General features: G+C 40.8%; 3 protein-coding genes across 11 annotated transcripts; 2 read left to right on the top strand and 1 right to left on the bottom strand.

The window, feature by feature from the left end:
* The first annotated feature begins 462 nt into the window (after positions 1-462).
* nudt5 (nudix (nucleoside diphosphate linked moiety X)-type motif 5) lies at positions 463-3,853 on the top strand. Of its 2 annotated transcripts, XM_079656072.1 has the most exons (9): positions 519-628; positions 796-869; positions 1,308-1,375; positions 1,457-1,509; positions 1,594-1,701; positions 1,782-1,877; positions 2,239-2,340; positions 2,710-2,763; positions 2,851-3,853. In XM_079656072.1, exons 1-9 carry the CDS (start codon positions 568-570, stop codon positions 2,958-2,960), a joined length of 726 nt encoding a protein of 241 aa, XP_079512198.1. In that variant the 5' UTR covers positions 519-567; the 3' UTR covers positions 2,961-3,853. The 2 variants fall into 2 exon arrangements, with proteins under 2 accessions (XP_079512197.1, XP_079512198.1); XM_079656071.1 differs by lacking the exons at positions 2,710-2,763; positions 2,851-3,853 and having other exon boundaries at positions 463-534; positions 2,239-2,640.
* Positions 3,854-4,220: 367 nt separating this feature from the next.
* On the top strand, positions 4,221-20,342 carry fbxo18 (F-box DNA helicase 1). The gene is made up of 21 exons (XM_079656042.1): positions 4,221-4,588; positions 4,997-5,164; positions 5,284-5,828; positions 6,362-6,498; positions 7,117-7,264; positions 7,357-7,538; positions 7,624-7,698; positions 7,791-7,879; positions 10,366-10,534; positions 11,234-11,447; positions 11,526-11,613; positions 11,694-11,783; positions 12,315-12,451; positions 13,062-13,158; positions 13,329-13,495; positions 13,594-13,678; positions 13,763-13,957; positions 14,148-14,273; positions 15,162-15,268; positions 19,208-19,342; positions 19,915-20,342. Exons 1-21 carry the CDS (start codon positions 4,534-4,536, stop codon positions 20,074-20,076), a joined length of 3,171 nt encoding a protein of 1,056 aa, XP_079512168.1. The 5' UTR covers positions 4,221-4,533; the 3' UTR covers positions 20,077-20,342.
* Positions 20,343-20,804: 462 nt separating this feature from the next.
* il15ra (interleukin 15 receptor subunit alpha) lies at positions 20,805-26,223 on the bottom strand. 8 transcript variants are annotated; one of them, XM_079656061.1, is made up of 8 exons: positions 26,034-26,223; positions 25,542-25,739; positions 24,216-24,266; positions 24,080-24,133; positions 23,135-23,245; positions 22,628-22,747; positions 22,468-22,540; positions 20,805-22,259 (listed from the first exon to the last, which is right to left on the bottom strand). In XM_079656061.1, exons 1-8 carry the CDS (start codon positions 26,107-26,109, stop codon positions 22,190-22,192), a joined length of 753 nt encoding a protein of 250 aa, XP_079512187.1. In that variant the 5' UTR covers positions 26,110-26,223; the 3' UTR covers positions 20,805-22,189. The 8 variants fall into 8 exon arrangements, with proteins under 8 accessions (XP_079512187.1, XP_079512188.1, XP_079512189.1 ...); XM_079656062.1 differs by having other exon boundaries at positions 24,222-24,266; XM_079656063.1 differs by having other exon boundaries at positions 25,548-25,739.
* Positions 26,224-26,287: the final 64 nt, after the last annotated feature.

Below are 26,287 nucleotides of genomic sequence, written 5' to 3'. Positions count from 1 at the left end.
ACAGAAGGGGAAGCTTTTGTGAGACGTACGTGTGGGCGTGGTCGGTGAATTTGGGACATAGATCGTTTATTAAAAGAGGAATCACTTAGCACCTTAAAAAACTACATTTGCTTTGTTCAGAGCACACATTTTTACTTTTCCAAATACACATGACATGAGATACTGATTACACCATTGATAAACATTTCAGACATTATTTTGATATTACATGTAATTAGTGCTAAATTAAATGTACTAACAACACTAACAATGGCTGTAGTCAAGCCTTGACAGAGAGCCAATGCACAATAGCAGGATCCTAAAATCAAAGTAGATACATAAAATAATAGTTATTTTTTTTGTTGCATGTATTGGTGTGCTATTGAATGCCTTTGAAAATGCAGAAATTATACAATATAAGTAGTTAGTTGGGATTAAAAGTATGTATGTTCCCTCACTGAGGAATAAAACTAGTCTCCGGAAGTGGAAGCAGACTGACTCATCGCTTCTTATATATGATCTCTTTCTCCCAATTCATTGCGGTTGGGATTTCACGTGAGTTCAGTTTAGTTTGTTCGTTTCTAGTGTATGATTAGTTTAAGTGTAAAATACATGATCTCTGACAGTATAACTGACTATAAGCATCTAGGTAATGGTACCCGAAGAGAAAAGCTCAAAGTTTGGCTAATTTTCAATCCCATGATCACAGCTCTCGGTGTTTTTTGTTAAATCTGATTAGTTTTATAGCTTAACTTGTAATCAACATATTCGCCTTTTGATTTGAAGCTTTCTCACTCGACTTTCCTCCGTTTGCAGATATCCAGAGAGTGAAAATGAGCAACCCTGAGGCCCCTAAAGAGACTTGTGCTCCACACGTAGTGAAAGAAGAGGTAACACTGCGTCTGTTTTCAGGCTTTATTTGCGTGTCTAAACTAAAACTTATAATTTCTCATAAACTCATATTCTTTACCAACTATTATCCCCAATCCTAACTCATCAATGTGTAATATCAAGCAATGCAAAGCAGCATATTATATATTTCAAACTATTTTTAAAGATATTACTGATTTGTCATGCACACCACTGAGGAATATCTTCTAAAGTAGACACTATTACCCAATTCAAACCAAATTGGCCCTTTGATTGATCATTTTTAAAATCATCCCACGAGTACAATGATTTTAATGTATTCATTTTGATAGCTTTCAAGCTGAAATACCCTTTCAGTACTCACACTGCTCTGTAGGAAAGCTTCTGCTGGTTACTTGTGACATTGATTGGCCGTAGAGGATTGTGATTACAGAGTAGCATCACTTCATCTGTTACAGCTCCTGGCAGCAGGACAATGGCTGAAGCTGGAGAAGACGACCTATGTGGACCGTTCCGGAAGTACCAGGTACTGTCCGCTCTACGACTGACACCACTTCATTATCACACAAGTTTCCCGCTAACACTTTATCCTGTTTTCCTCCACCAGAACCTGGGAAACCGTGAAAAGGACGACGAGGCAAACCAACCCAAGTGCAGATGGTATGCGTTAGCCCCTCAGTGTAATCTTAAGTAAAATGAAGTTTGCAGGCTGTAACACTCCCCCCCCCCCCCCCCACCCCACAGCTGTTGGAATCATCGCCCTGCTGAAGCGCACGCTCCATAAGGACTGTGTTGTGATGGTGAAGCAGTTTCGTCCTCCTATGGGAAGCTACACTCTGGAGTTTCCTGCAGGTCAGAAGGTTACACATGATAAAAAAAGTCCTTCAATTGTATATTCAGCTGATCATGTGACACGGTGTCTGTGTGCTCAGGGCTCATTGACGAGGGGGAGAGTGCAGAGGTTGCTGCGCTGAGGGAGCTGAAAGAAGAGACCGGATTCAGAGGAGAAGTAGTGGGAGTCACTCCAGGTGTGTGTGTGTGTGTGTGTGTGTGTGTGTGTGTGTGTGTGTGTGTGTGTGTGTGTGTGTGTGTGTGTGTGTGTGTGTGTGTGTGTGTGTGTGTGTGTGTGTGTGTGTGTGTGTGTGTGTGTGTGTGTGTGTGTGTGTGTGTGTGTGTGTGTGTGTGTGTGTGTGTGTGTGTGTGTGTGTGTGTGTGTGTGTGTGTGTGTGTGTGTGTGTGTGTGTGTGTGTGTGTGTGTGTGTGTGTGTGTGTGTGTGTGTGTGTGTGTGTGTGTGTGTGTGTGTGTGTGTGTGTGGCGGCGCAGCGCAATGTGAACCTTTTTGTTTTGGAAACATATGTTGTGAGCATTAATGATGGTGTTGATTGCAGTGACCTGTCTGGACCCCGGCCTGTCTAACTGCACCACCCAGATCGTCATGGTGAACATCAACGGAGATGAAGGAGAGAACATCAACCCAACACAGCAGCTCGGTGAGAAGATAGGAAGCATTCATTTTAGCTTTACTAACTTGTCTAAATAAATACACATTTGATATTTTTGTACACATCATCATTAATGCTCACTTATTCCATGAATTCGCCCGTACAATCAAATTCTTTCTCAGGTCACATAATTGTCACTTAATTTGTTCCCTTGGGTTCGACCTACATTTGAATACTAACACAAATCCTACCAATACGAAAAGTAGCTCGTCTGAAATATAAAAAAACCTAAATAATGTTGTTCTCCTTTGCTCTTCTACAGGTGATGGAGGTGAGTTTTGTTCCTTATTCTATCAGAAATAATCATTTTCCCTCATAAAGCAAAAAATCACATGAGCCTTAACCCTCTCTTTGCAGAATTTGTCGAAGTCGTTCTGCTACCTCTTGATGAATTCCAGTCAAAAATAGATGGTGAGGCTTTTACTTTTTTCCACTGGGTAATATTAGCATTTAGACAACAAAAAACCCACTAACTCACTTCCTTGTTTTATGGGGCAGTTCTTCTGAAGAAAGAAGACATCGTGGTGGACAGTAAAGTGTACATGTTTGCCATGGGGATGTCCCAGGCCTTCTTCAAGCCCATGGAGCTTCCTGTCCTGAAGCAGTAAGAGAACAAGAAGAAGAAGAAATAGTATTTTTCTGTTTCATAGGGCTCCTGCACGGGACTGGGAAATCAGCATTGAAATTCCAAAAATTATATAGGAAAGTTGTTGTTGCATTGGAGTTTGAGACACCATGCAATCAGTATTTTAATATTTGTTTCTTTAAAGACAAAAATGTAATAATGATATGTAGAAAGTGACCCTATGAAAGAGCCCTAACATGTAGGGGACCACTGTTTGATCTCAGAATGGAGCTACTACCATTCATCTTAAAAACTGAAACGTATTCTGCCGGCCAATCGTTCATCGTTGCACACTTAACTCAGAATATGTTTAAGCCTCCAATGCCTTACTTGACAGTCATTTAACAGTCATTTCCAGGTTGGTATGAGATTAAATGTAGGTTGAGAAGCAGTTTGTTGTAATTTTAGTTTAGTGATTGTCAAACATTCCTAACATACTGCTTTTCAATGGAAGAAACAAATAACCTGTTAAATATGACTGTTGTTGAAGTACTATGTAATTATTGCTTCATTTAATTCCCTTTTTTTTGTTCTCTCGGATAACTTCAAGCAAGCATTTTGTCTGAAAGCATGCTAAGAACTGATGAAACTCTCTAACTTTAGAAGAAGTAAACGAGTTATTACTTACAAAAAAACTAATACATTGTTACATTTAGTATTTGATTGATATATTAACAGCATTTGAACAATGTGAGGGTTTCTTCTGTGTAACTGTACTATGTTGGAACAAAAATATGCTGTTAACGCAGAAACTAACTGATGAATAAGAAATGAACCTAGCGTGTGGTGTTGTTGGAAATTGATGCTGTACTTACCCTAGCAACTGCAAATGATTGACCAATAAATAAAGATCGCACTACTTTTTCTAAAACTCAAGGTCCTTTTTTGAAAGTTTATTTGTCTGAACTCATTTGTATACACATGCTTTGAGTAGTAGTATGTGATATCATGCAGATAAGACACAATATCTTAGCTTTGTTACATTGTAAGTCAAATGTAAAAAAGTTAAATGGATAACTCATGGTTTGATTAGTGCACATTTCAATTTTATATCATTTTAATATAATAAACACATTATTTATATACAATAAGATTTATTGTAAACCCTACTAGATAATACAATTTAATAAAGGATTTCCTGAACTAGTTTATAATAAAAAATGTCCATGCCCATCGCTTTCACCCAGTAGGTGGCGGTAATGCGTCCCGACACAAGTTATCAACCACAAATATAAGAAGCAAAGAAGAAGTCGCAGCCAATCAGGTGGCAAAAACAAACCCTTTCACTTACGCTAAGTAAGCTAACCGGAGCATTTTCCAAAGTGAAAAACACTATTTAATATAAATGTCACCGCCAGTAAGTAACTTCAATATTACCAGGGCGGTACATGTTAGTTACTGTACAGTTTGGTAGGTACATATTTTAATGAGACGTTTTATTATATTAGCACAAGCATAAATGAACTAGCAACAGTCGTTGTTTACACAGCTTGTAGTCAAAGTTAGCCCGACGCCTTTTTGCTTGATTAAAGTTGAAAATGGCGTAAATCGTGTAGATGTCTGACTGGAAGACGGATGAGCTGGACACGAAGATGGAAATGGCTGCCAAAGGTAAGTTTAAAGTTGAGGCCAGCAACGTTAGCTTACCATAAAACGGCTATATTCAGTTTTCATTTCACATAAAAGGACACATTGGTTGTTTTTGGTTATAACTCTTCAGTGTGCGACATTTGAAATTGAACCGAACTTTTTAGTATTTGCACATAACTTATTGATTTGGCACTCCTTTTAAAGATTGCTAAAGAAACAAATGCATTGAATAAACAGATTACAAACAAAGCAGGAAAGTTCTGGCTGCTAAATTGTCAAAGCAATGATGTAAACTGGCATGTTTGTCTTACCCGAGCACTTTAAAGAATACCATTACAGACAGAAAAATACTGATGTTGCATAAGGACAAAACTAATACAGATGTGTTTGTTGTGCTGACATGTCTGAATCTAGTTTTTTGTTTTCTAGGAAAGGCCAAAAGGAGGCACCTGAATGCAGAAGAGTGTGATGCACTGGGACAAAGTGCAGCGGGCACTAGTGCTCTCGTCCAGCCCCACACTATCAACAAGGGGCCGGGCAAACGCGACCCCAACCGGGGGCTTTACCCCAAGACACCCACCAAGCGACGGAAGTGTGGTAATGTGCTGTAACTAATTGACACGCGTGTACTCCAAATACCAATGAACAGACAGGTTGACATCGATGCGCTAATCATTGAATCTAAGTTCTTTCTCTCTCACTCCTTCTTCCACCAGCATCTGCCTCGGGAAGTCCTTCTGGGAAACAGAAGAGCATCGGCAACTTCTTCCCCGTGACAGGAATCATCCGTTCCAGTCCGCAGAAATCCTCTCAGCCCTGCACATCCACGTGCACAAATGGGCCAAATAAAGAGCTTTTCAAAGGGCAAGAGGAGGAAGAGGAGGAGGAGGGTGATGACGATATGAGTCTACTAGCCCCTTCCTTGGCGGCAGAGCCTGAAGAAGAGTATGAGGTTGATGATGCCAGCTTGTTAGCCGCAGATTATCTGGAGGGGATGACGTCAGAGATGTTTGGAAAAGATGATGACTTTGATCAAAGTGAAAGTGCAATCCCCATCGAGGAAGAGGAGGTGGAGGCCCTCCCTGACGACCACTTTGGGCTCCTGGGATGCAGCAAAGTCCTCCAACAGCCCCAGGGATGCATAGACGATCTTCCGGAGGAGGTGCTTAGGCAAGTGATGTGCCTGGTGCCCGCCCAGGACCTCTACCGCAGCGTCATCCGGGTCTGCCGTCACTGGAGGGGCATCGTCCAGGACCCCAAGGTTCAACAAATCTCATTTTCATTAAGTTCTGTATTAGCACCAGGGTGAGGGGGGCAAGTGTTTATATCAGCAGCTTCCTAGATGAACGTGGTAGACGTTTGAGAGATTGATAGATGACCTCTGTGTTGACATTAATATATCCGTCTCTTGTAGGGCTGCTCGATTATGGCAAAAATCATAATCTCGATTATTTGGGTCAATAATTGTAATTGCGATTATTCATTGACTTTGAAAACATCCATTTATTGGAGAAAAAAAACGTGAACAGTATGTTTTTAACAGTTGATTACCCTGAACTTTAATTATAATTCAACTGAAGAACCCAAAAAAAAAATTATAAAAAAAAAAAAGTAATAATAAAAAAATTATCGTTTTATTTCGATTACGTTGTTTTCGTAATCGTTGCAAGCCATCATCGTAATCACGATTTAAAATACGATTAATTGAGCAGCCCTAGTCTCTTGTGTTTGGATATTGACGTTGTAGTCCTACTCATACGTATTGATGATGTGTGTTTGTGGGCCATCGTGCAGTTTGTCCCTTACAAGAAGAAATACTACCGCTTCATGATGAAAGAGAAGGTGACAGAGCTGGCCATCAGCTGCACGCTGAAAAACTGCGGAATAACAGATCCAGCGTCATCACAGCACAGCATCCGACGCCTCGCCGTGTAAGCCTGAGTTTCCTTAGTAACGGGCAGTACATGTATGAAGGAGAGTCTTTGTTATGTTTTCAATTAGAGATGAGCCACTGTAGCATCTCAAGGCAGAGAACTACATTGTGTATAATTATCCGTTTGTATGGCCAACATTGAGGAGAAGCCTGAAAAAAATATTTTACAGATACCAAAATGTCAAGATGATAATTATTATTGTTTTTATAATGACATCTTTATCTAATTATTATTATTATTATTATATTTGTGTTTAGCCTGCCTGAAACGCCCTGATCTGACATAATGACATCACTATGTAACACTCAAGCTTTTATTGGCTAGCTCTCTAAGACATTATACGTGATTTATGGGACATTCCTTATGGTTAACCTTTCACTACGGAGCCGGCCAGCTAACCAATCAGAGCAGACTGGATTCTGGTTTCAGACAGAGGGTGAAAAGAGGTGCTGAAGGACAGGCAGTATGACAAAAAGAAAGAGCTTTTTGAACATTAAAGCATGGAGACATGTCACAGTATAGGCGGAAAATACAAATATGAACTTTAAAAATGAGCGTAATATGGCCCCTTTAAATATTCACTGTGGTAATTATCTTGTGTGTGTGTATTGTCAGTTTAATGGCGCAGCATAAGATGGGAGAGCGTGTGAGGCCGGAGGATGTTCTGGAGCGTGTTAAGAAGCATCGCCTCTATCCCCAGGCTGAGGCCTCCATCAGATTACGCATTCCCGAAATTCTCAAGAACTTTAACCCTGGCATTGAGGTAGGACTCACCCATTCAGATACACAGCTGTCTCCTGTTGAAATACGTCCATGAATCCTGAAACCTCACCTTCCTCCGTGTCCAATCTCCAGGGTCCGAACCCCTATGCGGCCATGGCGGTCATATTGATCCTCAGTGAGAGTGTTGCGGACGTGCAGGCTTTGGTGTCCTTGCTCACCGGATACATGTCACGCACCGCCATCATAGAGTACCTCAGCCACATGGCCATGATGTTGCTCGCCATAAAGAGGAACATCGTCAAGATTAGCAACAGGTGCGAGTTGAAAGTGTCAGCGCTTTAACGTCCCACTGTGTTCTTGTCAGGTTCGCTACAATTCTTCTCTTTTTGATCCCTCAAGGTTGCATTACAACATCTACTACGTCCTTCACCTGATGGAGAACAGCTCCTTTGCTGTCAGCTCCTCTCTGACTGGGTGAGCTGTCACTGACATGCAGGAGAAATACGCCTAGAGATAATGGATATGTGAGGAGTTTTCTCTTTTTAACACGTGTCTGTGTTTTATAGGACTCAGATTCAGCTCACAGGTGAACAGCAGCAGATCCTCAGCCATGACGTCCAGGCCAAACATGTGGTGAAGATCGTGGCTTTTGCAGGTACAGACGACACCATCCACATTCCTTTTTCTTAGTCAAATCTAAAACAATTAAAACTACAAACTAAATTAAACCGACTTAACATAGAAAGATTAAATAAGACATGGATCCCTGCCCCACCTGCAGTGCTTGTTTGTAACTCTATCCTACACGTGAAACACTGTGAAACTGAGTGTTTTAAAAAGTGCTATACAAAGTTATTATATTATCATTATTAATATAACAATCATTATTATTGTAATACGAAGGCTAGTTCAAATTTAAAGTGTCAAACATGACAGTATTGAATTCTTTCAATACTTTTTCAGGGTTTTTATACCATGGAGATTATGTTGTTGTTGGTTTGCATTAGGGCTGCACAATTTTGGGAAAAAATCAAATTGCGATTTTTCTGACGGATATTGCGATTCGATTTGCGATGTTTGTTTTAAAGCGACCCAACGGAAGTTTATTGTAAAATGCGGCCATATCTCCGGCTAGGAAGGTCGTATCAACGTACTCCCGTCTCTAGCACCCCCGCAGCCCGAGCTACGAGTGAAAGAGCTAAACTTACATGGGCCACTTCTGATTGGTTAACAATGGCTGGTACATGTGGAGCACAGCACTTCTGATTGGTGTGGATGACTGACACACAAGAAGACATTTTATTTTATTTTTTAAACCCGCAGGCTTTGCGTCCTGCGCACCATTTCAAATCACGATTTCGATTTCAAATCGATTAATCGTTCAGCCCTAGTTTGCATGTCAGCTCTGAAAAATAAGAAAATGTTATCAAATGTTGTAATATAATGGATATTGAGCAACCAGGTTAAACATTTGTGGGTATTTAATTGTCATTTTATAGTTGCATTTGATGGATGTGCTGGTAATGATATGTGTTGGTTTGTCTGTATAGTTGTTAATGTGATGTAACCAAGGGTGTAACTTTGGTTTGAGAAGTGGGGGGGACACAAAACAGGGGGTCCTCCGCAATGAAAAATGTTCTCAATTTAATTCCATTTCCTGCCTTTCTACAAATATAATAGGGAATATAGTGTTAACAAATCCAAGAAAAATGTGTAGTGTATATAATGAGTGTGCACACTTATCTAGTATCCTGTCCAGTCTGTTTTATTTGTGATGACCTCACATCTAGGGGGGCATGCACCCCGGGAAGATTTTTTTCTTGAAATTGAAGTTTAATGCATCAATCTGGTGCACTTTGAGGGCAACATTAAGAGATTTATGGATAAAGCTCTCAACACTCATATGAAACAGAACTGTATATATTTCAATAATGAAAAAACCATTAGAATATGCTCACAACCAATAACAAATAATTGATATACTCCTTTCTCCATCTTTATCTTACCTAGTCTGCATTCTTTCTTTTTATTTATGCATATTTGACTAATCACTCCCCTTTCAAACTGTGTTTCTTATTTGTGTAATGACCTATAGTACACATTGGAAGGATTTCTTAACTTATTTTATATACAACTAATATTACATAGATGGAAATATATGACAAAACCATTTGAGACCCACTGAGATAACTTAGACTAAAGTTTACAATCTAATCACTCAGAGTCCTTTACCTCCCTGAGCTGACGTTATCACTCTCAGTCCCACAGGAGAGGACTCTCCCTCTCCTTATTGTTGAAACAGCTTCTAATCTCCATTAGCCCCGAGCTAGCACCAGATGCTAACAACAACCCCGTAACTCTCTCAGTCTCTCTCTCTCAGTCTCTCTCTCTCTGTCTCTCTCTCTCTCAGTCTCTCTCTCTCTCTCTCTCTCTCTCTCTCTCTCTCTCTCTCTCAAAGTCCGACAGGAAAGAGCTCTCCCTCTCCTTATTGTTGAAACAGCTTCTAATCTCCATTAGCTCCGAGGTAGCACCAGATGCTAACAACAACCCCGTAACTCTCTCAGTCTCTCTCTCTCTCTCTCTCTCTCTCTCTCTCTCTCTCTCTCTCAAAGTCCGACAGGAAAGAGCTCTCCCTCTCCTTATTGTTGAAACAGCTACTAATCTCCGTTACCTCCGAGCTATCACCAAATGCTAACAACAACCCCCTTAAATCTCTGTGTGTCTCTCTCTCTCTCTCTCTGTCTCTCTCTCTCTCTGTCTCTCTCTCACAAGATGCGCTTGTGCCTCACACACACACAGATGCTCCTCCGTGACGATGACCGCATGCGTAAATAATAAACACATTTAAAAAGTGGGGGGGGAGACACAAATGGGATTTTGAAAAGTGGGGGGGACATGTCCCCCCTGTCCCCAGTGGAAATTACGCCTGTGGATGTAAGGTACATGTTTATAGTGTCTGTGGATCGTTTGCATGCCCAGGGGCTGCAGACGGAATTAACTTTAAACACAATCTGTCATCAATCCTCTCATCATGTTTTGTTGCCTTATTGCATGTTGCAGAAAGTGTCTTTACATTTTGAAACTCACAGGTGATGTTTAAATGTGAGAGATGATCTGTGAGCTCCATGCTGTCTGCCGCAGGTACGGGGAAGACCACCACGCTGGTGAAGTACGCCGAGCAGCGGCCGCACGTCCGCTTCCTCTACGTGGCCTTCAACAAGTCAGTGGCCACTGAGGCGCAGCGTCGTTTCCCCAGCAACGTGGCCTGCAAGACTGTCCACTCGTTGGCCTTCACTGAAGTTGGGAGGAGGTGAGAAGTTTCCCCTCAGAGAAATACAGACTGTGGGAATTGATTTTGTTTGTGTGTGTCTGAGACCAGTGTTCACAGGTTCCTGGCGGTTTCTTGGTCAATGCCTTAGATTCTCCCCAGCTGTGTTGTGGTTGCAGGTTGTTCCCGTTTATGACAAACACTTGAAACACAGTTCACATTAAAAAGGTTAAGCTAGTAATGATGAAATCAGTCAAATTTTATTTATACGGCCAATAATCGCATATTAGCCATTTCTCTCAGGGGTTTAACAGTGTGTGCAGCATACATCACCCTCTGTCATTAGACCCTCGTACCAAACAAGGTCCAAAGAGACCCCACAATTACTATTTAATGGAAGAAACCATGGGAAAAGCAACAGAGAAGGGATCCCTCTGTCAGGATGGACAGACGTGCAATAGTTCTTGTGTGTACAGAAATTTAAAAAGATGATACAATTACAACTTAGACAATCCAAATAAGAAAAAGATAATATGAACATACATAAAAAGAAGAAATTGATCCAGAAGAAAGTCAACATTCTTCCTTGTCCCTATAAATATTCTTAAATGTAAATCCCTCAGTGTGATCTAGAATACATCCTTGATCACATTCAGAGTGAATTACTGGTCCAACAGTTGTTATTCCAATAGAAACATCTCTTTTTCTTTGCTGTGCTCCTGTGATCTTCTCTCTCTGCAGATACCGCCAGAAGCTGATCTTTAACATGAAGCCGTTCACCATCAGCTCCGTTCTGCCTCCAGGCCGGGGGGGCTTTGCCAAGGCCAAGGTGGTGACCACCACTCTCAACGCCTTCAAGGCTTCCACAGACGAGTGCATCAACATCAGCCACGTCCCCATGTCTCGCATGGGGAAGAACGGCCGCAGGAAGATAATAACCGACTATGAAAGAGAGGTATGTGCGTGACTGTACACACTGCTCACCTTGAGTGTGAATAAATCATGCATTCAATATTTCATTCTGCAATCCTAGTTGTTTGTGCAAGACGCGCGAAAGATCTGGATCAAAATGAAGGATCTGACTAAGACCAAATCAGACGACCTCCCCATGACCCACGATGGTACGAAATGAGTGAAGTCAATTGGTTGTAATGTTGAAGGGAATGCTGTACAGGTGGTCATCACAACTTTTAATTCCCAGGATACCTGAAGTTATGGCAGCTGCAGAGACCCTGCCTGTCTGAGCAATACGACGTCCTTTTCATCGACGAGGCTCAGGACTGCACTCCAGGTAACAACTTAAAGAGGCCCCATTACGCTCACTTCTAGGTTCAGATTTGTATTTTGTTCCTCTACTGGGACATGTTTTTTTAATGTTCATAAAGGTCTTTATGTTTCTCATACTGCCTGTGCTGCAGCACCTCTTTTCACCCTCTGTCTGAAACCAGAGCCCGGTCTGCTCTGATTGGTTAGCTGGTCGGCTCGGTTTTAATCCGTCAATCGCTTGGAGATGTCCCGCCCCTTAGACTATAACGTACAATGTGTTGGAGCGCTAGCCAATAGAAGCTTGAGTGTTACATAGTGATGCCATTATATAACAGAAGCAAACCAAGGACGGGGGGGGTGGGGGGTGGGAGAGAAACTCTGGGGGGGGATATTAGCCTTTACAGACCATTTACATGCACAACAACCTGTATAACATACTGCAGGAAATGGAAAACCTCAAAATGCATATAGGGCCCCTTTACCAGTGCTGCAGGACTGTAGAGGGCATCTAGCTGAACTCTGTGATGGTGATGAATTCTTCTTTCCCCTTTCTCAGCCATCATGGATGTGCTCCTGTCTCAGCGCTGTGGGAAAATCCTGGTGGGAGATCCTCATCAGCAGATCTACACCTTCAAAGGAGCGGTCAATGCCCTGCACATTGTCGACCACACACACATCTTCTACCTGACACAGGTATACACCAAATGTAGATGTCTTTCTTCACTTGAGTATTTCAGTTTAGTGTTAACAGAAACAAAACAAAAAACAGTTTGAATGACCCAAAGAATGATGGGAACTGTAGTGCCACGGCTAAAAAAACAATTGATCCCAGTTGAAAAAAGACAGTGTAAAACCACAACCATGTTGATACTAAAGCATATCATGTGTGTTGATACTAAAGCATATCATGTGTGTTGATACTAAAGCATATCGTGTGTGTTGATACTAAAGCATATCATGTGTGTTGATACTAAAGCATATCGTGTGTGTTGATACTAAAGCATATCATGTGTGTTGATACTAAAGCATATCATGTGTGTTGATACTAAAGCATATCATGTGTGTTGATACTAAAGCATATCATGTTTGTTGATACTAAAGCATATCATGTGTGTTGATACTAAAGCATATCATGTGTGTTGATACTAAAGCATATCATGTGTGTTGATACTAAAGCATATCATGTGTGTTGATACTAAAGCATATCATGTGTGTTGATACTAAAGCATATCATGTGTGTATTAATCCTTTATTTATCAGGAGTTGTTTACTAATCATGCATGTTGCTGATGTCTTTGTTCAGAGCTTTCGCTTCGGTGCTCAGATCGCCTACGTGGGCGCGACCATCCTCAAAGTGTGCAAGGGAGTGGATAAGATCCTTGTGGGAGGAAGTCAGAAAGGTAAATATTGCAGTAATGTGTATTAATTCAAATGTTTGATGCTTAAATGAAATGAAATTCTATCACCAAATACAAATTGGCCTCAGAAAAAGACTCTGTACTTGATGAATCAGGAAAATACTAGTCACAGTTGTGTTGGCACGTGTGTGTGCTACATGTCCGGTGTGCAGGCGGTGTGTGTGACGAGACGGCAGACGAGGTGGGAGCAGCGGTGAGTTCGGGTGCCAGTCTCAGTCAGGGGAAGACGGCCATCTTGACAAGATGCAACCTCAGCGTGTTCAGTGAAGCCGTCCGACTCACTGACGCCAACCCGCAGTGTCGCATCCACTTCATAGGAGTGAGTCAGTGTGTATGCACTACAGACACACACAAGAAAGACTAGCATGAAGGCACGTCAATTTGACTTGTACTCAACACTCCATTTTCTTCCATCAGGGTGTGACTGGTATCGGCCTGAATAGGATCCTGGACATCTGGAAGCTGTTTGAAGGGACGAGAGAGGAGACGCAAAGCTCGAAATGTGAGACTAATGCACACATTTACTCTTTCCAAGTTTAGACGTTTTTAACCTTTTGACTAAATATTGGACATGCTCTGCTTTCAGTCATCAAGGATCCATTCATCCGCTCATTTGCCCAGAATATGAAGAGTGGCTACTGGGCCCTGAAGTCGTACGCCACACTGACCGAGGACTTGGAGCTGGACGGCAAACTCAAAATGGTTGAGAAATACGGAAAGCGCATCCCTGAACTGGCCTCTCGTCTGGAAAGGTGCTTTGAAGAAAACTTCCACCTAGCAGGTATTTGAAAAGTGTATTAAAGTGTATTTGAAAGTCTCGGCATGTTGGAAACGTACAGATATGATATAATTTTACTTCACTGGCACATTAGAAGATATGTTTTAAACAATATATTTCTCATGTCATTTTTCTCTCCTCTGTATAATGCACTCGACTCACGAGTTGTTTCCCCTGCTACTGTTTGTTCCAGACTTTATCGTGGGAACAGTGCACAAGGCCAAGGGTCTGGAGTTCGACACTGTGATGGTCACCGATGACTTTGCCAAAGTTCCTGGTTCAAGACACAATCTGCACTTTAGACCAGATTTCTCCTTTGGTACGTTTCCTTCACAAAGACATTTCGTTATTGGGGGCTTTTAATTTAACCAACACTTAAAGAGGCCCTATGCTTTTGGGTTTCTACTTTTCCTGTAGTGGGTTATATTGTTTTTTGTGCCTGTACATGGACATAAAAACCGGACTGGGCTCTGGTTTCAGACAGAGGGTGAAAAGAGGTGTTGCAGCACAGGCAGTATGAGAAAAATAAAGCACTTTTTGAATATTAAAGCATGTTACCATGTCACAGTAGAGACATACAATACAAATATGAAACCTGAAAATTAGCAGAATAGGGCCCCTTTAATATCGACTAACATTAAGATATTGCACAATTACATGCTCCCCTAGGGCCACCTCATTTGTAGACACTACATCAGTTACGCAGACTAAACCAAAGGGGACCCGGCAAACAACTTTCAGAACAATGGCAGCCTCCGAAACTGCTTTTGGGAAATCCTCAAATGCTGTTAATGTCCTGCTGTTAAATGATGATAAGATGGAAGCCAATTATTTCAAACAGTCTTGGCTTTCTGTCCAGGTCAATTGCAGAAATGGTGGTGTCATATTCAACAACCCACCCAAGTCAAATTAATTAGAATGTAAAAATAGGACCATTTCCAACTCCCAAAAATCTGGAAACAGTTATAAACTCATGAATCACCAGTAGATAAGACTACTGTTATTCTAGCATCAGCAAAAAAATCCCCCTCCCGCCTCCAGCTCATCCAAATGTATGCTGTTGGGGTTTTAACTTGAAAATACAAGCACATCACTTTCCTATTAAATGTGTTCTCTGTAATCGGTTTGAAATGTGGTATGTAAACAAAGTTTGTTATTGTTCTGATTGAATTTGATCTCAAAAGTCTGTATTTCTTCTCTCTCTCAGATGAAGTTCCTGACGATGAGTGGAACCTGCTGTATGTGGCGGTGACTCGAGCCAAGACGACTCTGATCATCACAAAGACCATCCGTCGCATTCTCACAGAAGCAGGGGTGAGGCAAAATCTCTCGCTACCTACACACCTCTGTGTTAAGAGACTCAGAAAGTGTCAGGAAAAAAGATTCTCTCTCTTTTTGCCCTGATCCATTTATATAAAAACGGGTCTGAGAATGAGCTGATCAGAATTCGGCCACTTTGTGATGTCACACTGTGATTTTGGCTTGTGTAACCATTAGCCAATCAGCAACCAACATCCTTATCACCTGCATCTCCTGCTAGAGCACCATTTGTGTGTTTTCCTTTTTTTAAACCAAACATCTTGCAGAGGGGCGTGGTGAGCCGCAGCTCATTAGCATTTAAAGCTACAGACACTGAATCAGGATGTTTTGTATAGATCTGAGACCTGTAATATATTGTTGAAATAGAGTATAATAGGGGACTTTTAACTAAAACCATACAAAATGCAATTACTATCATGTTTAGGTTTCTCCCTGCATTTCTACTTCCCTCTTGTTGCTTTTGATTTCTAAAGATGGCCTGTCAGAGTTCGACCAGTTTCTCCCTAAACATCTGCCAGCTAGGTTATTTCAGGTTATTACATATGACTTCTAGGTATAGAGTGGGGCAGTGATGACGTCTTTGTGTCGGCCGACATGGAAGTCAGAATAGAACTTTTCCTCAGACCTTATTTTAGGTTTCTAACCACAAACACATTAAAAACCATTGAGACGTGGGAAGTGAAAGTGGTCGTGTCTTTTCCAGGTTTTAGGACTCATTACTGGACCACTCTATTTGTGCCGGAATATAAGTAAAGTAGTTTAGCCCACATTGCACGATTTATGCTCCATCAAGCGGTTTGAGCACCAGGAAAAGTGCTATATAAATAACATATATTATTATTATTATTATTATTATTATTATTATCATCAAAGATTACTTGATACACCAGAGGCCTGTACGACGAAGCCGGATTTTCTCTTAGCGGCTGACTTCAGGGAAAACTCGGCGTTTCCGGTCCTACGACGCTGGTTCTCTTTTTAGCAGGCTAGATCTCCATGATAACTTATGCTGAGCGGCTAACCTGGGGGGTATACTACGAATCTAGTTCAACCTATCCTGGATATGTTTTGAGTTATCCGGTTGACTTAATCCAAAACGAAGCCGCTCTCGCTAAACTGTCCTACAACGCTGGCTATCAACTCGTTCGCTCAAGCCAGCCGTGTCCTATCTAGTTAGGTGCGCGTTCACATGAAAGGGGTGGTATCTGGAGCATTCGACCAATCACAAACATGGAGAAGCGTACTGACAGCGCAGCGCGTCGTACTTCCTGAATGAAAAGTCAACTATAATATTAGTCAAATATGAAGAAGTTAAACTTTAAACATCCATGACTTAAACACTTTATCCAGGATCAAAGCCACATAGCTGCACCTGCAAGGTGAATACAGCTGGTAACAGAAAAAGTGTTTGAATGTGTACATTAACAGGTTTATGATATCACTGCCCCGTCTAAGACACCATCTGACTTTAATTACATTTTAATCGAGTGTTTCGTCAACTTAATGTGTTGCTTAAAATAATACTTCTGCATACAGTATGTAACACTGTGAGTGTTGCACGGCCAGATACGGCTCAGCTGACTCAGATAAGGAAATATATGATACATTATGATGTGATATGAATGATAATGGGACACATCGACGTCTGCACTCAGTGCCGCGGACTGTAGGCTACGTAATGTTGCTTTGATCCGGTTACTTATGTTGTGGCAGATAAGGTAAGCTTTCTTAACGCTAATGTTATAATAGTTAGATTGCTCTGAAGATGGGAAGCGATATTCTATTCATTTTCACGTTCCCACATTCTGTGATTTGAACTGCAACGGCAGTTTAAACTGTATTTCCTTTATCCTGTAATATGACTTGATCGCTTTAAACTCTGCACACTGTTGTTATCAGCTGTTCCACCATGGTTTCTACCTCAACCTGTAATAGATGTATCCCTATTGAAACGGTTACATTCAATGAAAAATAAAATCAATGTGCAGGCTTACGTGAACACTGTTCTATATGAACAATATGGGCAGTTTATACATTAAATAAATCAACAGTAGGTGGCGATATGCTCCAAGTGGAAGCGATTCGCCATTAAAGCAAAGAAGAAGAAGAACTCCGCACAGTTGATCTCTTATTCTGGAACATATCCTGCTTCGGAGCACAGACTAGGTTCCAGGATAAGTCACCATGGAGATCTAGCCCGCTAAAAAGTGAACCAGCTTCGTAGTACCGGAAATCCCAGAAGTTATCTTGCTAAACGAAAATCCTGCTTCGTAGTATACCCCCCTGGTCCGGAGCAGGTTAGGTTGCAGGCTAAGAGATCAACTCAGTGAAAGCACCGCCTGCTGACCAATCAGAGCTCAGTGTGGAGAGTTTAAAGCTATAACATTAGCGTTAAGAAAGCTTACTTAAATATCTGCCACAACATAAGTAACCGGATCCAAGTAACATTACGTACAGTCCGCGGCACTGTGAGTGCAGACTTCGATGTGTCCCATATCATTCATATCACATCATAATGTATCATATACTTCCTTATCAGAGTCAGCTGAGCCGTATCTGGCCGTGCAACACTCACAGTGTTACATACTGTATGCAGAAGTATTATTTTAAGCAACACATTAAGTTGACGAAACACTCGAGTCAAATGTAATTAAAGTCAGATCGTGTCTTAGACGGGGCAGTGATATCATAAACCTGTTAATGTACGCATTCAAACACTTTTTCTGTTACCAGCTGTATTCACCTTGCAGGTGCAGCTATGTCACTTTGATCCTGGATAAAGTGTTTAAGTCATGGATGTTTAAAGTTTAACTTCTTCATATTTGACTAATATTATAGTTGACTTTTCATTCAGGAAGTATGACGCTGCGCTGTCAGTACGCTTCTCCATGTTTGTGATTGGTTGAATGCTCCAGATACCACCCCTTTCATGTGAACGCGCACCTAACTAGATAGGGCAAAGCTGGCTTGAGTTAACGAGTTGATAACCAGCGTCCTAGGACAGTTTAAAGCGAGAGCGCGTTTGTTTTGAATTAGGTAAACTGGGTAACTCAAACATATCCAGGTTATGTTGAACCGGCTTCGTCGTACAGGCCTCTGGAGATACAGGTGTAATGGAGCAGCAGAGGCAGCAAGTTAAAACTACTCTCTTTTTAGTCCCTCAAAAGTGCTTTTAGAAATGTTTTTTGACATCCAGCCAGCAGATGATGTGTGTCAGGCCACACTGAAAGCAAAGAACAAAAACAATGTCCAAAATGAGTCTAGACTTTGTGTACATTTCTCTCATAGCACTTCCCATTGCGGTCATACAAGTTGTATAACAGACGTTCTGTTGATGGCCTGAACAGTGCAGAGAAATAAAAAAGACACTCTGCTGGAACCACAGTATACAATACAATACAATACAGCTTTATTTCTAAAGCACTTTAAAACCTCCAGACCAAAGTGCTGTACATTCAAATAAACAAACAAAACATACGAATATATCACACAGCACAGCTCACACATCATAAAACAAGTACAAGTCAAAACAATATACAAATTAAAAGCAATAAAAACAACAATCTAAAAGATACGTCATGCCTTAGCGTATGCGTCAATGCGCTAAGGAGAAGAGGTGGGTTTTAAGAAGTACTTAGAGAAGACCACAACTTCCTTTCAATGGACCTCAAAGATTGATGGACTAATCTCTGCAGCTCTACATGAAGGCTAAATGTTTAGCGGGGGTTGGTCTGGGCCGGGCGTGAGGCCAACAAAGTGTCCGCCCCCCCCCCGTAACCCAGCCTGTGGATACGGTTCTCTGCTTCCTTTATTTTCTCAGCACACAAGGGGCTCAGCATCTGCTCCTCGTTAAGTTGTCGGTAAAGGCCAGACAATTGTTGCAACAGTTGTTCACTTTTCATCATGATGATCGTAAGTTCATGTCCTCTGCAGGAGTACTTTCTGAAATCGGAGATGCCGAGCACCCTGATGAAGCAGGGCGATCCGCTCCCGTGTTGCATCCCAGACTGCCCAAACTGCGCCACCCCCGGATCAGCCTTCATCATGTGCAAACAACAGATGAAATGTGTAAGAACATATCTTCCTCACTAACACTGTGTAAAGAGATTCTGAAAGTTTCAGGAAAAAAGATTCTCTCTTTTTGTCCTGATCCATCTATAGAAAAACCTGATTTTGGCCACTTTATGATGTCATCACTTTATGATGTCATAACGTTTTTTTGGCTTGTGTAACCAGTAGCCAATAACCAACCCCCCCCCCCCCCCCCTTATCACCTGAATCTCCTCCTAGAGCACCATTGTGTTATTTTTAACCAAATATCTCTGAGGGGCGTGGGGAGGGGCTCCTTATTTTCATCTAAAGTAACAGACAGAGAATCAGCACTTTTGAAACAGAGGGGATTATGGGAAGCTACAATGCATGATCTGTTTGATATTTCGAGCCAAACACTTCAGAGACATGTTTTGTATATATCTGAGAATTATAATGTATTGATGGAAAACAGTATAATAGGGGACCTTTAAAACCAGCCTCAGAAAACAACACATTTTATTCTAACTTCCTTTCATTTACAGTCATTTTGAATAGCCACTTAGCATTCTGTGATATTAAACTAGAGGTTTTTTTTTGTCTGTTTTTAGTCTGACGGTGTGGCTGCTGGCGGCCCACTGTGCGAACGGTGCGTGTGGACGCGGGTCGGACCAATCGCCTTCCTCATGACCGACGACGTGCAATCCATGGCGGAGATACCACATAGACTGGGCCAGCAGGTCCACCACATGATGCTGGTGGCCCTTTTTTAACACTACTCTTCTTAAAAGAGTTCAAATGAAAACTTTGTGAGATAATCGTTTTTGTTTAGTGAAGAAAAGACTTCAGCCAGAGAAAACGACCAGACCAAACAAACTGAAAATGTTTTAATTTTTCTCTGCAATGCATGGTTACATTGTGACTTTATGTTTATATTTCTTTTTTTAATGAGGGATCTGGATGTTGTCTTATGCAGTTGAGGAGGATTGTGTATAATTGTGTAACTGCTGGAAGACTTGTCTACTTTGTCTAAAAACAACTTTTGTGATTGTCGTTATTCTCCGGTCAAACTGAGATGAATATTTTTTTTTTAAATGGTTTTTTAAAAAAAAAGTATCCAACAAGATCAAACGTATATTTTTGTAGAAAAATACTCATTACAATGCAGTGGGATACACTTAATCCTGTTCGGTCTGCTGAGCAGCTGCTCTCACTTAGACATCATTTTAGATAATGGCCCAAAGCCTTTATTGTTCCTTTTAAGAGAATGAGCATCTGCAACTAGATCAAAACAGTTCTTTGTCACGTTATTTTCATCATGACTAACTGTGAAGGACAGGACCAGGAAGTGCTGCCTGGCAGATATTTTTAAATGACTTCATAGTGACGTTACATTTAGGAACTGCAGAAGTGAAAAAAATAAATAAGCATGATGTTCCTCTTCTAGAACGGGTGGGCGTCTCTCATCGTACTAAAACCGTTATAAGCAAGAATAGACCGCTTTTTAAAAAGAAATACTTTAATGATACAAATGCACAGTGCAGCGCGACAAGAGATACAGGAACACAACAATCATCTAAATAATTAAAGCTGCTCTGATAAGGACTTTTTTCTGATCAACAAAACTTTAAGGAAACACTTGAATGAAAAAGAAAAGTTCATAAGCATAGCAACAAAGCTGAATATTTTACATTGCATATTTTACAAAGAAAAAGCTTGAGATTAAATAAGAAGTGTTAACCACTTTATTTTTATGATATAGGAATTGTTTACTTTCCCGCTATTCATTCGCAGACCTGAACCTGCTGTTGGGTTTTTCATGTAATGCTTTGGTGCTCTTAGAGGAAACAAATATTCTGTGCATTTCATTGAACCAAAGTGGCTGCAGAAATCAGATAAACTGTGTCCTGTAATGGATGGACCACATTTTTAAGTGACAATGCTATTTAGGTTACTGATAGTCTTTGTTCAGTGCATGGTTCAGTACAACCACTACACAAATAACATCAGGCTTAGCATTTCAGATGAGTAAAACAGATAAGAGATGAAGAAATATAGGCGTTCACAGTAAGCTACGTTTGCTAAATAGTTGGAGAGTAAATCACGAGTTAATCTTGAAGCTATAAATCTATTTATTTGACTATGATACCATATTTGCTAATATAACTAAGTATGCCACAATACGGTTGTGATAGGATTCAGTGACAAGCTCATAAAAAGCTACTCGGATATTACTTGACAGTTGTATCACTGTACTTATTCGGATGACCACAGATATGAATATCAAAATAAAGGCAGATCTTACTGGTCCTTAAAATTAGCTTATCGTAGTTAGCATTTTGTCCTTTGGGTAGCTTCTTAGCCTAAAGTGCTGACTCCCAGATCATGGGGTGAAGGCAAGGCAAGGCAAGTTTATTTATATAGCACCTTTCAACACAAGGCAATTCAAAGTGCTTTACAAAAAATGAAAGACATTAAGAAAATGACTAGCAAGGTTTTTCTTTAGTGAAATGTAGTTTAGTTAGGGCATTTTTTTAGATGCTAATGTGATCATTGGTGCGGCCCACTTATGTGTTTCAATAATTTCTACAGAACAATGGAACTCTGGCACAAGGCACTAAGATCTATAAACACCATACCTGTAGTTGGGAATTGATTAATTGCTTCTTTTTGTAATTTCATGGGATTTGAAGACAATATCACCAACATACGTCTACATCTTGTAGCACCAGAAGATCACAGTCTTCAACAATTAAAGTTCCTCAAATGAAGATCAAATATTTGGTTTAGATCTGCTCATTAAAAAGTCAGTTTAACTTCATACAACAAATGTCATGGAGCCAGCCATTATATGTGATTTACACAGTCTAATAACCCATTCTCCTGTCAGTCACGTGGATCCATTTTCATGGGTATCTGTTCATCGGTCTGCGGAGGGATCTCGTATTTGGACCTCCTACGGCATGAAGGAAAAAGTAAAGGGATCATAAGCAGTACAATAAGTCAATAATTGGACATTTAACCAAATTGCTATGATGGATAAACACGCAAACTGTTTGTTCTCTGCAGTGTCACGCCTCAATCTGAGTTTTCTCATCACATGAAACAGTTTGCTGGGACATAATTGCACACATTCAAACACAGAGGTATGTGAGCATGCTTACCTTTTATAGAAAAAGAAGCTGATTCCCACCAAAGCACAGAAAATCACCAGTGAAACACAGCCGATCACAAGTCCTGCCAACAAGAGAGAAATACTCAGTGTTTTTCTGGCTCTCAAGCTGCAACCACCACGAGCTAGCACAAACGGGTAGAGTGACTTACTGGGGGCCGAGGAGGAGAGCATTCCCGGAATAATTGTCTCGTTGTTGGACGCCTCAGTCGTGGTGGAAAGTGTGCCATGCGATTTGGATGCTTTGGTCCCTTGCATGGAATCTACCGCCCCTGGTGTGGAAGAAAAAATGATCTTATTCCCCTGTTGCTCAGTTATTAATGAGGCAGTCCAGAAAGGATAATGTCCCCAAGGTACTGTTATATATATTTTTTTACAACTAATGCTGTTTCGTGTATGTTTGAAAAAAAACAATGGTGTAAAAGTCCAACCTTTCTATCAAACAGGATAGATTCTGAATGGATATATGGTTTAATCCAACATTAAATATCCCAAATTATTCATGTATTTATTGTAACTGATTATCTTAATAAATGCCATGCAACACAATAAATAATAATCAAATTGTTTATCTTTTACAGAAGTCTAACAGATACAGGCCCGGGCTTGAGAGCAACTGTTGGCAACATGCAGTGCCGTTAAACTGGTTAGCAGGTTACCCTGGGAGGATCCGGGCGGGGCAAGAGAGGAAAAGGTGGGGCTGGAGGTGGTCTCGGCACTCAGGGGGGCTGACGGCTGTATACTCTGGCTGGTCTGAAGACTGCGGGAAGCTGATAACAAAATACATTTATTTCTACTAATACTGCTTAGAGATGACTGCGACATAGAATCTTTGAATACTTTCATATAATAAGCCACATAATTCATAACAAAAAGGTAAAAAACACATGCCAGAATTTGTTTTTTTAATATATTAGTATTCATACTACTGTTATAAGTGCTTATGTTAAGCATAAGGCCGTTTCCTCTACTTGCTACCATAGTGTAACCACTAGTGATAGTATCTTGAATCATGTTTGACTTCCAGTTACATTCGTGCTTCCTCTGCCTCTAAACCACATTTTCTGACTCTACACAGGAACCCGATAACATGTATCTGCATGCACAAGATCATAATGATGTTGTACAATTAACACAGTTTGTCAGATGTAATAACCAGTTTGGTCTCACCACCACTCATCATGCTCCTGAAATGTCTCAGGGGCACTGTCATAAACTTCATGAATGTTGCATTGAAATGTTGAACCCTCTCTTTTATCCTCCCTCCCACTAATTTAAACATGGAGCAAAGTACTTACTCAGAATACATTAGAATGAGCTAAGTATTCTGTTAAGTAGCAATGGTTTTCCTTATGTTTGTGTTGATTTTGTTGGTACTCATTTCAACCGTAACTCCTACAATCCAAGTACATTATGGCTTCTGATAAACCTTCCACTGATGTTATTACTACTAACTTTACTACTGCTTCTAATTATTACCACTGCTGCACACACACATTTTCTATGTATATGTGTCACTCTTTCACTTCCATTATTAGTGCTTTTTTGTTGTTAGTATTTTTCTAGTATAGTAGTATTTTTCTTCATGCTGGGATAGAACTCACTGACTATGGAGGAAGTGGTGGATTCATGGGGGATATGGACATGGGTGTGTCCCGCTGCAAGATCACAGCATTATTCATAAATGTGAAACACACACTTCTGTCCAGCTCACATTGAAACATAGCACTTGGAGCTTACACTTACTTGTTGCTGTGCTCTTGGGGGGTCCTGTGATGTTGTTTGGGTAAACTGAAAAAACACAAATAACAAGTTGAAACTTGAGAGCATGAAAAAGCCAGAAAGATGATAAGGATTGTGGATTGTCACTATCACTGTCAAAAACAATGCACCCTACCCTTCCAACAATGTGACCTGTTACTGTGTTTTGCATGGTGAAGGAAATAAAACACTTTCTATTTTAGTTTCAAAGCTAACGCTCAGAGTACCTCACACTGTACGCCGATGATACACTGCTCTTTGTCTAAAACGTACCCCCGTTTCTTCCCGCCCTGCTAAATATATCTGGAAACTATCTTCGACGAACCCCAACCATCAAATTATTTCTTTCTTTCTTCTACCATAGTTCGACATAGTACAGTACTCACAGGTTTTATGTAATAAAAGCCACACATTCAATACAAGGCAGCTTGTATATATCCTGATATATGGTCTATGGGCCACCAGGAGTTGTCCGTTTCTGGAAACAATTATTATCTCAATAATATGGGGAAAGCTGGATGGAAGTGTGTGGGTGGTGTGTAGAAAAAGTCTGCTTTTAGATGTATTATTAGTGTAAGGTGCTTAAAATAGTCTCGTACACATATCAGTGTCTACATTTCAAAAGAAATACATCACCATGTTTTACATACTTCCACTCCTTTTTCTACAAAACTACCAGACTAAATTGGAAAATAGGCTGCAGTACAGAGACAGCAAACTGCTCTCTTACATTTAAATTAAGAAATCTGTTGAGTTGCAGCCAATACATCGTGCTGTTTAGACAAGTAATGATTAAGTTGCATCTGCTTATGTTTAGCACTTCTCCTGTCATGTCTGTTCTTCGTATGACTGGAGACTCTAGTACTAGAAATCACATGTAGTTGACATGTGGACGATTGATTTACATACCAGTGTGCCTCAGTAGCAACATCATTCACTTTAACTGTGTGTTTGATTGTTTGTGTCAGGCTAAAGAGGAGCAGGCGGCTTCCTTCTTAATGCTGCTCAAGTCAAGTCCAAGTGTTCAGACTGCATTGCTAGTGTTAGACAGCAGACATTTGAATCATCTGGGACCTTGGTTTGTTAGCGTTAAATGCAGTTGGCAGTATGGCCTGTCTATTCAAATACAATTCTGTATGCTATATATGCTGCATATCACATATGATGCATCCTACAGGCATGCACACTCTTGTTCTCTTTTCTTACATACCAGTTTCACAAGTTGAACTATCTGTGTTCAGTTTACGCTGCTCTGATTGCATGCAGTGTGTCTACAAATGTAAAGAAGAAAAAAAACAATCTTACGTATACATTCAAATTTCTCTTTTGTGGGGGGGGTGTGAATGAAAGCTGTGCCATTGCATTTGAGGAGATTAGAGGTTCCCGACTTCCTCACATAGCCTTCCACACACTTGTATCGGAATTTGCTGTTAATTTGGAAGCAGGGGACCTCGGGAGGTTTAGTGTTAGACAGTTGAGGAATATCTGGACAGCAAGTGTTTCCTGGAAGATAGACATTGTGTTGCATGATTACAAAAGAGACATTTCAAATGCTTCAACTTTTATAAGTGAGTTTCAGATAGCAAAGGTAAAAGTTTGTAGAAATATAGAAAAAGTCCTTCAGAAACAGTGTGTCAGATGTGATTGAGTCCTGATACAGTTATGCAGGTCTTTTGTAATTATATGATATTTGCTTTTGCTTTATATTAAATCCATAGGCTGTTTTACAGTTCACGCCCCTAAATCCTGCTACTATCGCTCGGATTTGAGATCATAGCATTGTTGTTGTGCACTCACCGATGCTGGAGAATTCTGCAGCTCCGAGCAGACAAAGCACCGCGAGGCAGGTTAGTGAAGAGGAGTCCAGCTCCATCTGATGATCTGATCTGCTCACAGAAGAGCGGCCATCTACAAGAAGAGACCATCCTCACTGCTGTCAATACTCGCTTTCACTTTCACAGGCACTCCCGCGACCAACAACCAATCACATGAATCTCCCGCCCCGGACACACAAGCAAGCGGTTTGATTGGCTAGAGGTTGTACTGGCATA

This window comes from Notothenia rossii (assembly GCF_949606895.1).
Source record: "Notothenia rossii genome assembly, chromosome: 10".
Lineage (NCBI taxonomy): Eukaryota > Metazoa > Chordata > Actinopteri > Perciformes > Nototheniidae > Notothenia > Notothenia rossii.
The sequence above is the reverse complement of the archived record's forward strand: the minus strand, read 5'-3'. Positions and strand labels throughout refer to the sequence as shown.

Bases quoted from the DNA above. Each gene is read 5' to 3' on its own strand.
- il15ra (XM_079656061.1), bottom strand. From the start codon at position 26,109: ATGGAGCTGGACTCCTCTTCACTAACCTGCCTCGCGGTGCTTTGTCTG. The intron at 22,748-23,134 runs GTAACCTGCTAA...CTTCCACACCAG, and splicing joins CCCGCCCGGATCCTCCCAGG to GGGCGGTAGATTCCATGCAA. The intron at 22,260-22,467 runs GTAAGCATGCTC...TTCATGCCGTAG, and splicing joins AGCTTCTTTTTCTATAAAAG to GAGGTCCAAATACGAGATCC.
- nudt5 (XM_079656072.1), top strand. From the start codon at position 568: ATGATTAGTTTAAGTGTAAAATACATGATCTCTGACAGTATAACTGAC. The intron at 1,376-1,456 runs GTACTGTCCGCT...TTCCTCCACCAG, and splicing joins GACCGTTCCGGAAGTACCAG to AACCTGGGAAACCGTGAAAA. The intron at 1,510-1,593 runs GTATGCGTTAGC...CCCACCCCACAG, and splicing joins AACCAACCCAAGTGCAGATG to CTGTTGGAATCATCGCCCTG.
- fbxo18 (XM_079656042.1), top strand. From the start codon at position 4,534: ATGTCTGACTGGAAGACGGATGAGCTGGACACGAAGATGGAAATGGCT. The intron at 4,589-4,996 runs GTAAGTTTAAAG...TTTGTTTTCTAG, and splicing joins GATGGAAATGGCTGCCAAAG to GAAAGGCCAAAAGGAGGCAC. The intron at 14,274-15,161 runs GTACGTTTCCTT...TCTCTCTCTCAG, and splicing joins TAGACCAGATTTCTCCTTTG to ATGAAGTTCCTGACGATGAG.